General features: G+C 28.8%; 1 protein-coding gene across 1 annotated transcript; it reads right to left on the bottom strand.

Annotated features, from left to right (window-relative positions):
- Nucleotides 1-8,844: 8,844 nt before the first annotated feature.
- LOC113858542 (protein HGH1 homolog) lies at nucleotides 8,845-13,122 on the bottom strand. The gene is made up of 9 exons (XM_027491234.1): nucleotides 12,975-13,122; nucleotides 12,769-12,891; nucleotides 12,491-12,688; nucleotides 12,053-12,131; nucleotides 11,554-11,699; nucleotides 10,914-11,027; nucleotides 10,363-10,494; nucleotides 9,420-9,533; nucleotides 8,845-9,308 (listed from the first exon to the last, which is right to left on the bottom strand). Exons 1-9 carry the CDS (start codon nucleotides 13,026-13,028, stop codon nucleotides 9,258-9,260), a joined length of 1,011 nt encoding a protein of 336 aa, XP_027347035.1. The 5' UTR covers nucleotides 13,029-13,122; the 3' UTR covers nucleotides 8,845-9,257.
- Between the last annotated feature and the right edge of the window lie 3,473 nt (nucleotides 13,123-16,595).

Genomic DNA, 16,595 nt, shown 5'->3' with positions numbered 1-16,595 from the left:
TTCACTCTCTTTTTGAATGTCATATATGTTAAAAAAAATAATAATTTAGTTTTATATAAATTATTTGATGCAATTTTGGTATAATTATGATTTCATGCATAATATACATATTTAAATTAATTCTGAATGCATGATTGTTCTGTATAAATGTCATCCCACCTATCGTGAGACCATTTATACATGACTTGTGTAAATTATATAATTATATATTGCATTAATAATAATTATATCCTATCGATGTATTGTTATTAATGTGATTTGAAAATACTATGCAATTGTGTTTTGCTTATGTCAATTTTGTATTGATACCCTATCGGTGTTAGGATTCTTGTGACATGAAGTTTTGTGCATTGTATTCGTCTTTCTTATTCATTGTGATCCGGGACCCTTAGGCGGGATCATAGTAAGTAAGAAATTTTGTAATGGGCATATTATTGTTGCACTTGAGCTAATTGCGCATATTAAACTTTGTTGTTCCCATATCAGTGTCTATGCCTACCTCGGTGAAAACTTTGAACAGGACCAATTATGAGGACTGAATTGACTCTGTTAAATTGTTTCTTGCCATTTTCTAATGTGAATGTTGCCCTTATTAAGAATAAGTCTAAAGTTTGTATACCTGAATCTTCCGCTGCAGTTATAGTAAAACATGTTAATTGGGCTCATTCTAATAAAATATGTCTAGTAATTATGAAGTTCATTATAGACAATGTTCTTGAGATGAGTAGTACTAAGAAGTAAGTTTAGTCACAATATCCGTTGCCGATAAATTAGTGACAAATTCTTTGGCAAAAATTGGCGCAAAATTGTGAAATCTTAATAGTGCCTCTAGGTAAGAAACTTAAGGAATTTGATAAGACGGATAAAGCTTACTATCTTTTATTGTTCATAAAATCAATTAGCAGTTTCTTTGTAGAATATTGTGTAGACTCTAGGGGTTCTAGATTTTATTGTCCAACTTATACTACTAGAGTTGTTGAGTCACATGATATAAGTATCTTATAATGTATGATATCACTACTCCTTCGAGTATGGTTTTCTGCATTGTTAAGATGTTTATAGTTCGTGTTAGTTTATTTTGTCATCTTGTTATGGCCATATATTGTTGATTAATTTAGAATAATAAAATATTTTGATTTATGTTGTCCAAGTGGGAGATAAATTGTTGAATATTTTGTGTGGACTAACATAAATCAAATTTTGTTATAACTTGAATTTAATTATAGAATAATAAAATCCATTTATGGTTTGAAGTAAGTTTCTAGACAGTGGTACTTGAAGTTTGACCAAGTGGTCACTTCTATTGGCTTCAAGGAAAATGCTTGAGATCTGTACATTTACTTGAAGATGAGTGGGAGCAATTTTATCATCTTTGTCGTACATGTTGATGATATCTTTGAATAAAACAAAGAATATATTGAGTAACCATTTTGATATAAAAGACCTTGATGATGCTTATGTTATTCTAGGCATCCAGATATGTTGTGATAGGTCTTGTGTTACTCTTAGATTGTCTCAAAAAGGGTACATTGATAGGATCCTTAAAAGGTTTAATATGTATTCTTGCTCCCTATGTGTCGCGCCTGTTCAAAGGGGTGAGAAACTCTCAATTTTTTTTGTGTCCTCATGATGAGAGAGTTGTTTGAAATGGAGAAAGTTTCATACGCTTCCGCTATTGGGAGTTTGATGTATGCTTAAGTTTGTACTCATCCCGATATTGCTTATATTGTTAATGCTTTGGATAGATACTTGAGCAACCCATGTTTAGGTCATTGGAAAGCCGTGAAGAAGGTCTTGAGATATTTGCAGGGAACCAAATATTACATGTTGACCTATGCGAAGTCTGATCAACTTCAGGTCATTGGATACTCCAATTTTGTAGGTTGCCCTGACAACTGTAAGTCTACTTCAAGCTTTATTTTTATGATGGCGGGAGGAGCTGTATCTTGGAAAAGTGTCAAATAGATAGTTATAGCTACTTCTACTATGAAAACAAAGTATGTCGCTTGTTATGAGGCTACACGCTAGGCTATGTGACTAAAGAATTTGATTTATGGCTTCCGCATTATTAACAGTATATTTAGGCCACTTGTGATTTATTGCGACAATACTGCTGCTATACTTCTCTCTTAGAATAATAAGAGTTCTACTCGTTTGAAACACTTTGATCTAAAGTATTTGTTTGTTAGAGAAAAAGTACTTAAGTTTTAGACTCAAATTGTGTACATTGCTACAAAGAACATGTTCGCATATCCATTAACCAAAGGCTTAACCATTGGAGCTTTTTAGAATCATGTAGCTCATATAACCATTGGAGCTTTTTAGAATCATGTAGCTCATATGAGTCTGGTTAAGTCTTTTGATATTTTGGATTAGTGGGAGTTAAATTTTGTATTTGTTTGTTGACATTATTATCTAATTTCTTTATGAGATATTTGTTTTGTTGACGTCACTTTTATGACAATCTTTTTATACTTGGACCTTTGTGGAAATGATATTTATGTTTCCTTTATCTATATTGTGATTGGAATATAAGTTGCTTGTAGTATGTAATGTATATCCCTATCGGATATAATTGTATACTATCGAGAGCTTACTATTTCTTTGGTGATAATTAATAACTTGTTACGACAACATAGTTTGGGGACTTAGTAATTTAATAATGCTATCCAAGTGGGAGAATGTTAGATTTTTTAGCATTAATATTAATATTTATATTAATTTGTGGATTAACATTATTAAATTATTATGGTTATATTGTTATTAATTATGACATAAAATAAATGTGTATAATAATAATAATTATTATTATATAGATTTTGTAATTGGTTCTTCGTGTGAATAGTATGTGATGGGTTGGACTATTCTATGTGCCCAGTGAGAGGTTCCTGCTCTCATCTGATTAGGCTTATATAACTGTTGCCCCATTAGACAGTTACTAGTGTGGGATAATAGCAATCAGATAAGAGAGTAGTACACGCTCACTCAAAACAAGGATTGCTTATGACTCATGGTTCTCATCAGGATTGCTTATGACTCGTGAGTTCTCATCATGTACGCGTTTAACGCAATTATTCAATTATATATAGTTAGAATTGTATTGAGTTGTTATGATGTGTATTATATAAAATTGTGTTATCTTTAATTTTATATTTAAAATTCCTGCACATGAATCACTCAAGAAATCTAGAGAATCACTCAAGAAATCTAGAGAATCACTCTCTAAGTTTGCAAAGGCTGAATTTTCATTCAAATTGATCATCCATATAACCTTGTGCCAATCACCCTTAAGCAATGAGTTAATGGCTGAAATTATTACAATAATAATGTTCATTCAAAGTCTTATCAACCACTCTTCTATCTCTTGAATGCAATTCACCATTTTGAGCCTCTCTTGATTTATATTAGGCTCCTCTCCAAATAATATAATCATGGTTTGTTGAAGGGTCTCTTTAATTTTTTTGGTTCATGTTCTTGTTATTGGACTTCCAAGTCTTTAACATGGATTGGGCCTATTGGACTCCTTATCCTTTGACTCTTGTTCATGATCTTTCAAGGTTTAGTCTCCATCAAGCTTCTGACCTGACAGCAAAGAAAACCAGTGAAGCCATGATCATTGAAATTTACTAAAGAAACAATTGTAAAGTCTATATCTAGCTCTTTTCTCTCCAACTAACAATGTCTATGCAGCATAACTACTCACATATAAGACAAAGTATTAAGAAGTACTCTATTATTATTGAAACCAATTTTTCGTTCATTCTTCCTTTCCATTACCAGTAAATTAGTTTGGGTTCATTGACTGTCAAATTCAACATAACTCGACCAAATTTGCTTCCTGACTATGAATATTTTTTACTTCTCAAAAGAAATCGATATATTTTATAATTAAAAACTCAAAAACCTGTTTAAATAACGCATTATCAAAAGAGAAACATATTTGAATTGGTTTAAAATAAAATTTTACAAATTTGAGATAATATAAAGCTGGAATAATATTTGAATTGATAATCTCAAAATAATTAATCAAAGAGAATACATTTAAGAAAAATTCAAATTGGAACATGTTTGTCATGTCATCACACAACCTCCTTCTGGGTACATCATCATTGATAAAACAAAATATAATGTGAAAATAAGTAAAGTCACGAGTTGGAAGTTATATCCTAATTTACATCAGATTTAAGTCAAGTTTATTTATTAAATAACTTAGATCTAGACTTTCATACAAATTTTATTTAGTTAAAAATGTTAGATTTCAAACCATTTTAAAAAAACTTTTAAGCCTAACAAATAGGTATATTTAAATATTTCTATGATTTATAAGCATTCAAACAGTTTCAAAACCTACATATAAAATGTCTCATCTCCTTCTATTTCTTTCTTTCTTTAGGTGTAAACAAAACATTTTTCATTTAAATAAGATGGTTTTGGGAACATCTTTTTTTAGTATTGATTCTAAGTTTTTAAAAATAATAAATGTTTGGTAAAAAAAGGAAACAAATTATGCATTAAAGTTAAAAAAAAAATATAGTAAATATTTTTATTGCCTTAAAAATCATCTAAATTAAATAAATAAACCGTATTCAAGCTTAAATTTAATAGTTAGATCCTTAACTTTGCCAATTTACATCCCTAACCAGGGGAAAGGAAACCCCGTACCATGATCTCTCAAAAATGCCATCCAACGAGAATCCCATTTAGCCAATCCAAACAACACTTCATGTGTGGATTTTTTTTTTTCCAAATATGGTAAAAATATAAAAAAATTACTAAAATAAGGTATTAACAAAATATTTGTTCAGTTTGATATATTTTTTGTCATGCCACTTTAAGTGTCACTTCTGATAAAATCGACACTTTATTTTTTTTAATAATAAAAAATTAATTATCATTCATATAAATGTTGATATTTATTTTTTATTATTTAAAAAAAAAATCCATGTTCACATGAGTGTTGGCTTAATTTTTGCATCTTGGAGTTGGATATGACATCTAAAGGTTCCCCAACATTGCGAAGACTTTCTTTCTCTTCTCAGTCCAGTTAGATCACTTGCCTGGTAATGCAAGGTACAAGTTTTGCATCTTGAAAGGTACTATTATCCATGTTTTACAAGATTGTAGACCAGTTGTTGCAATCTGAGTTTAAATGGTTCTTGCTGACGTATATGATGAGTTTTTCTCAATGTCTCTTCATAACTAAATGCATAGGTTTCTTCAAAAACCTTAATGGCCAAATAATTTCAGTTTCACTGGAAACATCAACTTTATTTTTTTAACAATAAAAAAGTTAAGTATCGACCTTTGCATAATTGAGTGTTGACTTTTATTACTAAAAGAATAAGCGACAGTTTGTAAGGAATAACATTTAAAGTAACTTGACAAAAAAAATTATTTCAAACAAATAAAATGTTCAGTGAATATCCTGTTTTTGTAATATTTTATTTTTACCATATTTTGAAGAAAAAAAAACACTCATTGTCATGAATAACAAGAAGAAAAAACCTTAAACTGTGAACTGGGTATTGAAAATGGCGTGGAAATTTCGGTGGATCATCATGGATTCTTCTTATCTACGACTCTGATTGGAGGAGGATGGAAACGAAGGTCATAAGCGAGGAGCTCCTTCTTCGTCATATGAAATTGAATCGCAAGGAAACTAAGTGTGTTTAGAAATAGATAATAAAATCAATAGAAAAGTTACAATCAGTGACATTGAAATAAACGTCAATCGGTACACATTTAATGGGAAACCAACACACAATGAAAGATTCAAAATATGCAAAGAACATTAAACTTATGTTTACCAAATCACATGTTTAAAATCTTTGTATAATATTTTAAAAACTATTAAATAACTTTGATTAAAAACATATAAAAAAAATGTTTGATCAAATTTCTTTCATATTAAATAATCATTTTCATTCAATCCAGAGAATATACTAAAATGTTAAGCAACGTCAAATCGAAGGAAGGGGGGGGGGGGGGGGGGGAAGCCAAAATACTTGAAGCTATAAGTTGAAGCCCATACTAAAAATAAATTAAAAAATTAAACTTGAAGGAAAATATTAAGATATATAAATGTATGTTAGTAACATATTTAAGGATAAATAGCCAAGGGAGTTTCAATCTAAAATTGTTTCGAAAGTGTCTTTCAAATTTATACTCCAAACACTTCACTGTTACATCAGACGCATATTAAAATTTTAATATTTATATTTTAACATTTCTTTTTTTCAGTCTAATTGAATTTGGGCTAGTTTAGAGTGACATCTTTTTCTAATTTTTTCTAGTCCAAATTTGTAACTTCAAGTTTTTGTTGGATTTCTTTTATTCTTTAAGGTTGTGTTTTTTTTTTAATGCTTTTTTCAATGCCAAAATTTTTGTTAATAGCTGATAATAATCATGACTTGTGTTGCTAAATTAAACGATTTTGAATTGAATTGTATTTAAAAATAAAAACAAAATTATTAGGGTAGAAATAAGAATTGAAATAAAAAAAAATTAATAAAAGTAAAAATAGAATAGAGATAAAAAATGACGCTACAATTGTAAGATTGATAAGATAAAGAACGATCACTACAAGATTAAAAAAATTTTAAGACTCAGTGAAATCTCATATTATATATATCAGAAAAAGAAATGATAATGAGTCGTAGACTTTTATTAATCTATTTTTTTTCTATTTATTCGAAGGCAAAAATTCAACAATCACTTAGACAAAATCACAAAACTCTTCGTATGTTATTAAATAGAAATGAGAAATGTTGATCTTTGATAATTTTGCCTCTTGATAAGATCAAAGATAATTGGTTGACTCAAAAATTTAGAGTTATGCGATCTCACAAGAGTACGCCCTCACAGGTTATTTAATGTCAAATTATATTCAAAACTAATTAAAAGTATGTATACAAGAGCATATATATGTCTAACCCTCATAAATCAATACAAATACAACTCTAATGAGTTTTTTTGTGTCAACAACCCCAAATCTAAAAAATTAATAAAATATTATCCCAAATAAAAACTCAAAATAAATAATGACTAATATTAAAATAAATAAAATAAATATAGTAATTAAATTTTAATGGACATATTAGAGTACAAGTTCTTTGTGCATATGTAATTGACTATTTTGGATTTTTCTAACTCCAAATTGAGCTCTCTTTTAAATAGGACAATTATTTTCTCTAAGTTTGCATTTATTCTCTTTATCTTTGTCCTTGTAATTGGTCTTTGAAGTCTTTCTAATGTTTTTAAGCCTTTGTCTTCAATGAACCTTATTTGATTCTTATCAATAAATCCAATTCAAGATCGTTTAATTCGATAACACATATTATAATTGTCATTAACAACTTTTATTTCTATTCTTTTTTTAATTTAAATATATCTTGCTGCCTATTACCGAAAAAAAAAAGAGAGAGAAAAGTTTTTATTGACTTAACCAGGTCAAATAAAAAATTAAGATTTATTAGACAAAGAAGGCTAAAAATTAATTTAAACTTAAAGTATGAACTCTAGACCCTAGTTTCAATAGGCTTAATTAAATAGCTTGTTCAACCAAAAATAATAAAATAAAATAACAAAATAATTAATGTCTTCATAATTTTTGACATAAAATTTCTTATTTAAAACGACAATTACGCTTATTTACATTATACTTCGTATATTACAACAATAATTAAGTTTTATCTCCCTAGATAAAATCGATTATATAAATCACATGACATTATTGGTCTCGATCAAAAACTAAATTTTCAAAAATTTGGTTAATTAAAAAGTCTTTTTTAATAATTTCATCTAAAGTTTTTTTAGTCACCTTCGAACCCCTCTTTACCAAATTAAGAGTCATGCAATTCATCTCCTAATTTGCACTTCTAAAAGTCTTTCCTACACATGACTGAAGTACCTTAGATGATTTTCACTCATCTTTTCTAGTGTTTTCACCTATATATTATCATTTTATATCATGTCTTTTTTTATGTGTTTCACTCAACTGCCTTAATATTTTTATATCAGACACTTTCACTTTTTTCTCATATTCTTCTTTCAAGGCTTAACATTTACTACCATATAAAATAGTTGATCGTAATACAATATAATAAAACTTTCTTTTCAACTTGATAGACACTTTTAGATAAAAATTAATTTCGAATATTTTTCTCTACTTTAACCACTCAACTTGTATTTTATAAGCAATACATTCATTAACTTCCCCATCATTTTGTATAATTGATCTCAAATACTTAAAATTGAAATTTTGTAATATAATATTATCTTTAATTTTAATTTTTAACGCATAATTTTCATTTTTTTTCACTAAATCTACAATACATATATTCTATCTTATTTCTACTCAAACAAAAACTCTTAGGGTATGTTTGTTTGCATTTTTAAAAAGAGTTTATACTCTATCTTATTTCTACTCAAACAAAAACTCTTATTTTCTCTTTTCAAAATGCAAACAAACATACTCTTAGATTCAAAAATCTTCTATAACTCAAATTTAACATCAACATCTTTCAAATCTTCAACAAACATTGTATCATTTGCAAAAAACATACACTAAAAAATAATCTTTTGTATATCATTTTTAAGCACATCTAAAATTAAACCAAACAAATTAATGTATACCTATTCCATTTAAAAAGTTCTTAAATACAACTCCAAAAATTCTTACAAGTCTTGTATAGCTTAACATGTAATTATTACATGTCTTGTATATGCTACAATATACTTAGTATACATAAACAAATTTGTACATCAAATGCGAGTACTTCTATTAAGTTTTGAATATGAAGGGATGTTAGTTTTCAATGATGCTTCGTCCGACAGTCATAAATGATAAAATTATCAGTGTCAATGAATGATTAAAAATAATCCAAAGCTGGTTACATAAAAAAGAAGAGAAAAAGATCTAGATCCTCCAAATTAATCATTATAGAAGGTGAACTTTTCTCATCAATAATTACCATTGTAAAAAAGTGTAGCCTAGAGTCTAGATTAAAGAATCCAAAATTCAAAATGCAGAATCTGAAGGTGCAAACTGAACTTTAACATCATCAAGAGCGCGTCTTTAACTGATTCTGCCGTCTATAAATAACAACTTTGACCAGCTATTGTGAGCAGGATAATTTACATATTTCTTAAAATGATAATTATAACCTCAAAATGGAAAATTGACTTGGAATAGCCTTCACAACTACTCTGTTCTTATGGAGAGATATTGTGGAGTCAATTGATCGTATAAAAAGTAACTACTTTGTGGCCTCAATGGATGCTTCATCCGTACTGCTGCTGTGAACCAACTGATCAACAAATACACACAGCCAACATCAGAGTTAAAATAATATTCAGATAATTAACATTACAAGTTTGCAAGAGAAACATGGGGAGGACGCTCAAGATATGGTGTTTACCAAGGATCCCAATTGCTCGTACGCTTCCATTACTTTTGGATCTTCCTCATCTTCATAACCGATTTGTACTATTCTAGGTCCATTTACAGACCAAAACGCTCTTCGACCTGCTTCCTGCAAAACAATGAGATCTCACAGCATAAATTGGACGCATTGCAAAGCAATATATCTTATTATTAAAACACACAAACTGGAGCATACTGATAAGTAAAAGCCATGCTATTGAAAGGGTAAATTGATCAATAATAAAAATATATATTGCATTTATATAAGCATCTTAATCAAGTTGTATCATTGACGAAACAAGGATTGTAGAAGTTCCAAAAAGAACATTTAGATCGGTTTATTATACATATTATTTACATTGGTAAAAACTTTTAACATGCACATATACTATCCCAAGATTAAGATCAGCACTTTGCTTTCCTGACTCAAACTCATAAGAGTTGTATATATGAAAATTTTGACAGAATTCTAAGGACATAATAATATATACCAATTACTATACCAAAGGACAAAAACGTAACTTTCCTGCTAAGATTCCTATTTCACAATGTTCAACGCCGATAACACAGTTTTGAAAACATGTTTGTCTCGAATCCAGTTTTATCTAGAACCAATTTGGATAAGCTTTTCAACAAACATTTGTAAGAAAATAAAATGAATTGAGGTAAAATAATTCAAACTTGTTTAAATCAACTTACTATGCATATTGACTGACAGAATGTAAAATGATAGAGCTTCTAAAAAAGTTGGAAATATAAGTTAATCTTAACTTATAGGAGAAATTAAATTTATTTTACCTTCTAGATTCTTCTTTTGTTTTTAATTTTCCTATATGTGCTTGTTGAAAAGTAAATCAGGCCCTAATCTAATACGTAACAAAGAAAGAGAAATGAAAACAAAATAATGAGAAGAAAAGGAGCAAAACTTTCAAATTTACCTGCAATGAGATTAGGTATATTGCTTCCAATGCTTGAATACGAATTTCCGGATCATTAACTGGTTCACGTTCAATTGAGAGTGCTGTCCCAAGTTCAAGTGGCATTTTCGATCTGTCTTGCTCACTGTAGATCTGCATAAGTGATTCTTAATCAATGGAATTTGCACGAAACAAACTTAAGGACTCAAGCACATTCTTAAACTAAAAGGATATCACCTGATATGATCGCTGTAAGTTCCAAGGACAATACAGTAAATAACATAATATTATTTTCATAAATTGAAGTTATGCATGTATTTCATAATGAGAATTTTGACCTCAAAACAAATTAGGAGGAAAAATCCCTAGGCATACATCACAACAAATATGTAACTTGCGACGCACATATAGACATCTAGTTAACTACAGTTCTTAGTTCTTACTAATTTGAAATTGATATAGCTTCATTTTCTTCAGCACTAATCAAAAAACAATTGGTGGGTTAAGGAATCATATTCCTCAATATGCAGAAGAATGCTTTAAGATCAGAAAAAGTAGAATATGTGACCAACCTTGTTGCCAGCTACAGGAAGAAGTAAAGCAGGCCACAGAAACTCTGATTCCAAAAGCAAATGTTGTAACTGATTTTCAGCTTCAAAACAACAGTTGCGAATAGTTCCAGAGACCTGCAAGCAAACAAATATTACAACAATTTTTTAGATGAGCAAAGTTAAAAGCTATAAAAACTGACTAGAAAAAAGCTGCCCATGTTGGCTAAGCCATTAACTTAGTAACTGAAAATATCACAAAAAATCAATTTTACTGTTATGGGGAAAGCATAATTAACACAAGCAAAAATCCATAAGGTGAAATATCAACAGGAACCAAACAATACCAAGGATTAGTTACACATCATGAACTCAATTTAAAGAATACTGTTCTAGGGCTACAAATCTTTATTTATTAATACCAAGTTCAAAAACAGCATCAGTCCATGTTCCTGTAATGTACTGAGCATCAAACCATTGGCAAAGAAATCCAAGGAAGCAACTAAATCATCTATTGACCACTTCTTCCAAAAGTAGTTAATAAATTGGATTTAATTGAATATAAAGTACCTCTCAATTGAATTAAAAATAAAGCTATTCAAAGTGCAAACATTGCTCAAGGATGGGAAACCAAAATCATTTAGGGTGCAGTTATTGCACATACCCCTTTCCTTCTCAACGAACTGGTTGAATCAAACTGCCTGATTATCTGCTTTAAGAGACCGCGTTTTGGGTCAAGTAGAAGCTCCCTCCCTTCCAGCTGCTTTGAGATGTTAACAAGTATTGACCCGACATGTTCAAAAGCATCATCTGGTAAAAAGCTTTCACTGAATCAGCACGACAATTAGAGCAGAATTTTCAACAATCAAAACAGATATCTGACAGGAGCAGAATCTTTTCCCAAATAAAAAAAAAAAGTCAAGTTTTCTTGTATCACTATTCTCAGACTGTTAAACAGCCAAGCTTATACATTTCCCTTTATTCATAACTTTAATTTTCTCTCCAATAGAGTTGACTCAGCCCAGAGAAAACGGTTCAGAATTCAATAACATGACTAGAGATCCAACAGCGCCAAAATGATGAAAAGAGACGCATGCACAGCCATATAGTGGTTTTGCAAAAATAAGTATATTTATACTGACTGGAATTCGAGAAGAACGCACCATTGGTTTCATGGTTGGTTCTACAAAATGATCTCACAAGCTTCATAACATATAATCCACGCACCTTCTCATCTTCAATCTGACAGCCAACACAAAATTGCTCATTGACAAGTCCATATAACAATTCATTTTTTTAACATATGCCCAAGAATACACAATAAGAATCAACACATAATAAGTTTTTATTAAAAATCACAAAATATCACAAGATCAAACGCATTGATAACATTAAATACTACAATTTCTAATAAAACTTGTTATTTATTCATCCACCAAGATAAAAACGAACCATGCTTTAATTTCGCATATTCCATATTGTACCTTCGTACCATAGTCATTTACATCTATTCATCATAAAAGTAACGCTTCTTCCAAAAAAATTACTTTTTTTTTCAATACAAATACTTTTCAAATAAATAAAATAAAATAAAAACGCACCTGAAGCAAAGAAGCAACACCGACATCAAGTTGAGTGAGATTCACCAAAAGCATGACAAGCAAGCGAGCAATTGCACACTCCGGCTTATACAACACGTCCATTGTCGTTTTGACCAGTCCAAAACGAACCATCTCCTCTGCGAGACCCGAATTTTGCGAGAGATTCACGAGGGCTTCAGCAGCCGGTTCGGAAACCTCCTGAAACGACACGTCGTTTGAAATCCGTAAACGGAAACCTAGCATAGTAGAAGCAAAAGTGGGTTATGTTGAGTTGTTACCTTCGGAACCGTTAAGAGCGGAGCCAACGAGGGGAAAAGGGTTTTAGAGTAATTGGCGAGGGACTGCAAGCCCTCCGCAGAACCGGTTAATCCACGAACTATATCAACGGCGGCTTTTGTGATCTGCAAAGTGAAACGACAACGGGGCACGTGTGATGGGAATAAACGACTTAATGAAAAGGGAAGTGTAAGCGAAAAGTGTTTACCTGTGGCGATGGTGAAGATAGAAAGGAGACGAGTTCTTCCATCTCCGTCGCCATTACCCTCTCTGCTGTTCTTTCAGTGGCTTCACGGCTCTCTCTTCAATAACCTTCCACACCGCTCTTATTCTTTGTTTTCTCTCAATTTTTCATTGGAAATTTTTATTCTCTTAATTCAGTACTTGTTTCCTTTGAAAAATTTTACCCATTTTTGGATCGGGTTAAAAGACACTCAAGTTTACCAAAAAAAGGGGTTGTTTTTGCACCTTTTTCCTTTTTTAATTTGGAACTCTTTTAATTTTTTAATTTATTTTTCATAAATACCCTAATCAATATTAAAATTAAAACTTGTAAAATTAATGTAGCAATCAATACTTTATCTTATGCAATTGAATCAATTTCATTGTAACAACGTAATTTTATTTTTTTTATCTATTAATGATTGAAGTCATAATAATTATATACATATTACTAATAAATTATTTTATTAATTTTTTATTGGATATAATTTATTTAAAGTTTAGATGAAAAGTTGCATTTAAGAATTATTTTTTTTAATTTTATTTACGATATTAAGAAGGTTCTAAAAATAAAGTTATAAAAATTATACTTCTAAAAACTTAAGAGCATGTTTGATTTATTTAAAAATAATTTTTAATTTTTAGAAATTAAAAACTATTTTTAAAGATTAAATCAAATATACTCTTAATCTTATAAGTATTATTAACAAATTTTTTGTACTTTCATAATTAACTCTCCAAAAGTATAATTTTTAAAATTTTAATTTTAAAGTTTTGTTAATTATATTTTAAAATTTAAAATTCTAAAAGCTTAAAAATTGTAAAATGTTAATTTCGGAAGTCTGTTTTGATCATATTACTTTATTAATTTGTTTTAGAATCATACAATCCAATATTATAATTATAACTAAAAGAAATTAGTAATTGATCATAAAAATATCTAATAAAATAGACATATTTATTATTCACTAAATTATACAAGAGGGATAATTTAGATTTTTAATGAGTATTTTTGAAAACATAAATTATAAAAAAAATTATAAAGGTGCAAATAGAAAAAACTAAAGTGCAAACAACAAGATTTAAGGCTAAAGTTTATATTTAATTCGACTGGTTTGAATTCACCTAATTGGATAGTTTTATTTGCTAACTTTAGTCTTGGTCCCTAATTTGTAATATAGTAGTTTGACATTTACGCAGTTTTAGATATGTTTGGTTTTTAAAAAAAAATAAAAATTCTATTTTTAATATTGCACTATTTTGGTTCCATTATTTTTTTAAAGAACATTGCATCCACTAACTTCTTGTCCAAATTTTACTAGAGGATGAAATGAATATTAATTATGCTTATGTTTTTTTATTTGTTTAATTGATATGACTAAAAATTTTGTTTCACAATAACCTGCACTAATGTAAAGTTAATTCAATTGCTGTTTTTTTATTCCTGTGGCTTTTTATCTCTAATAAATTTCTTTTAGAACTTTTCTTTTTTGCTTAAAAACTTTTTATTTTTTGAACATAGACGCATACTTATTAACATAATTAACATAAATACTTCAACATATTTAACAATATAAACATGCACATTTTAATATAACTACAACCAGCTCGTCATTCTATTAAATTTTGAATTGTGTGTTAATAAATGCAAATTTCAAAAAATACGGAGACTAAACTGTAGAATTAGATGTTGGAGGGATAAAAGTTGAATAAATAATAAATTAAAAAAGACTAAAATTTAGTAATTACAAATTAGAAATCAAAATTGAACAAATGTTTAATATGTGCTAAAAAACACGTATAAATAAAATAAGAATAGATAATATTTTTTAATTAAAACTATAGTATTTTAGTGTTACTAATATATTAAATTCTACAATATTATATAAATTTTAATAAAAAATACACAAATTTTCAATTTGTTCCATATTAAAAAAAGTTTATAAATTTATTGTTATACAAATAATCATTGAAGATTTGTCGTCAATAAGTGTTATAACAATGCCAACTAGATGCCTGCGAATCAAATAGAATTCCAATATGACTCAAAGGTACTCACTCCTTTACTTAACAAACATATGTTGAGAAGATTACCTTGAATTTCTTTTCCTCCCTTGCTTGTTGTGTTTTGTTCGAACATAATCTAAAGGATATTCTAAGTAACAATATTTGAGGAAAAATTGCACACTTGATTCCTTTATAAAATTCATCATTTTTGTAAACTTTTATAGGTTACCATGCATCTTAATAAGAGCATCAAAGATGCAAATATTATGACTACATCCATCACTCTTATTTCTTCTGAGACCTCAATGGTAAGTTCATCCCTTTTATCCTTTCAAAACTCACGAAAAAGGATAGTGTATGTGAACACGTTAGGCTAAATCCCTTTCTTTGCCATTTGGGTTTTAAGTTCCAAAGTTTTCCTCCAACAAAACACTTGAGTCAATATTAATGAATTGCACGTTACAATGGTAAGACTATATTTGGAAAACACAATCATCCAACAAACCAATGTGGGTGTGAACCTAAAATCGGTGTAGGAATGCTATGTATCAAGAAAATATATATTTAAAATAAAGTGAATATTTTAATATTATTTTCTCTTTTACTGTCAAAGAATTGAACATATTGAAAATGTTAATATATAAAGTAAGGAAATTTTTATATGATAGACTTTTATAGGATCTAATTGTTTATAATAAAATTGGAGTTTTCTGAATGTAGAAATATACCATTATCATTTACTTAATTTGTAAGTTGTACAGAACAATTCGTTCATTTATTTTTATTTAAATTTTTTGTCGTATTAAATTAACGTGTAAACAAACAAGTACTTTCTATTTTTACGTATTTGTTAGCGAAATATGATCTAATTGATTAAGAGACCAACTCATAATTAATTGATTTGTCTTTTGAAGCTTTGTTTTAAGATAGGCAAAACCTGCATAATAGATTAGGAACTTAATTAATAAATTAGCTAGCCTTTAGGAAGTTTTTATTGACCAACAAAATGGCCCTAATGAATTCGATCTTTATGATGCAATGGTCAAGTTTTATTTCATAAAATGTTTTTCTCGTCTCTATTAGAATTCATGTGTTTTCTATTCTATTTAAGGTTACCTTTTTGTTTGTTTTGAAAGAAGAACAATAGATAAACATTGGGAAAACATTCTCTCATCACACACATTGTTTGCCTACACTGGTTCAACTTATATCATCTACTCTTTGTTGCATAATAGTTCTTATGTGCTTATTAATACACATTCTTTGTTTATTGGAGAACTTCTTTAATTTGTGGTTTCATTTCCTCTTATTTTTCAGAGGGTGAGGTATCCTTATAATAGAGAGAAAATTTATAAGACAGTGAGGTATCCTTAAAAGTAAAAAGAGTGAGGATCTCTTGTTTCCTTGAGTATGGTATGCCAAAGGTTGTAAACTAATATTATAATGTTTGTAAAAAGAGAAATAATAATAATAAAAAAAAAAAAACGCAATAAAGAAGGTTGAATTAAGTTTTTCCTCCTTTATAAAATATTTGCAAGCAGGTCAATGGATTTATTTAAAATTTTTCAAAAACAAAAACTCGTCAATTCAGTGCCTTTCA

The sequence above is a fragment of the Abrus precatorius genome, unplaced genomic scaffold (genome assembly GCF_003935025.1).
Source record: "Abrus precatorius isolate BTA unplaced genomic scaffold, Abrus_2018 Scaffold2, whole genome shotgun sequence".
Classification (NCBI taxonomy): domain Eukaryota; kingdom Viridiplantae; phylum Streptophyta; class Magnoliopsida; order Fabales; family Fabaceae; genus Abrus; species Abrus precatorius.
Note: the sequence above shows the minus strand (reverse complement) of the source record. Positions and strands in the feature narration are given on the sequence as shown.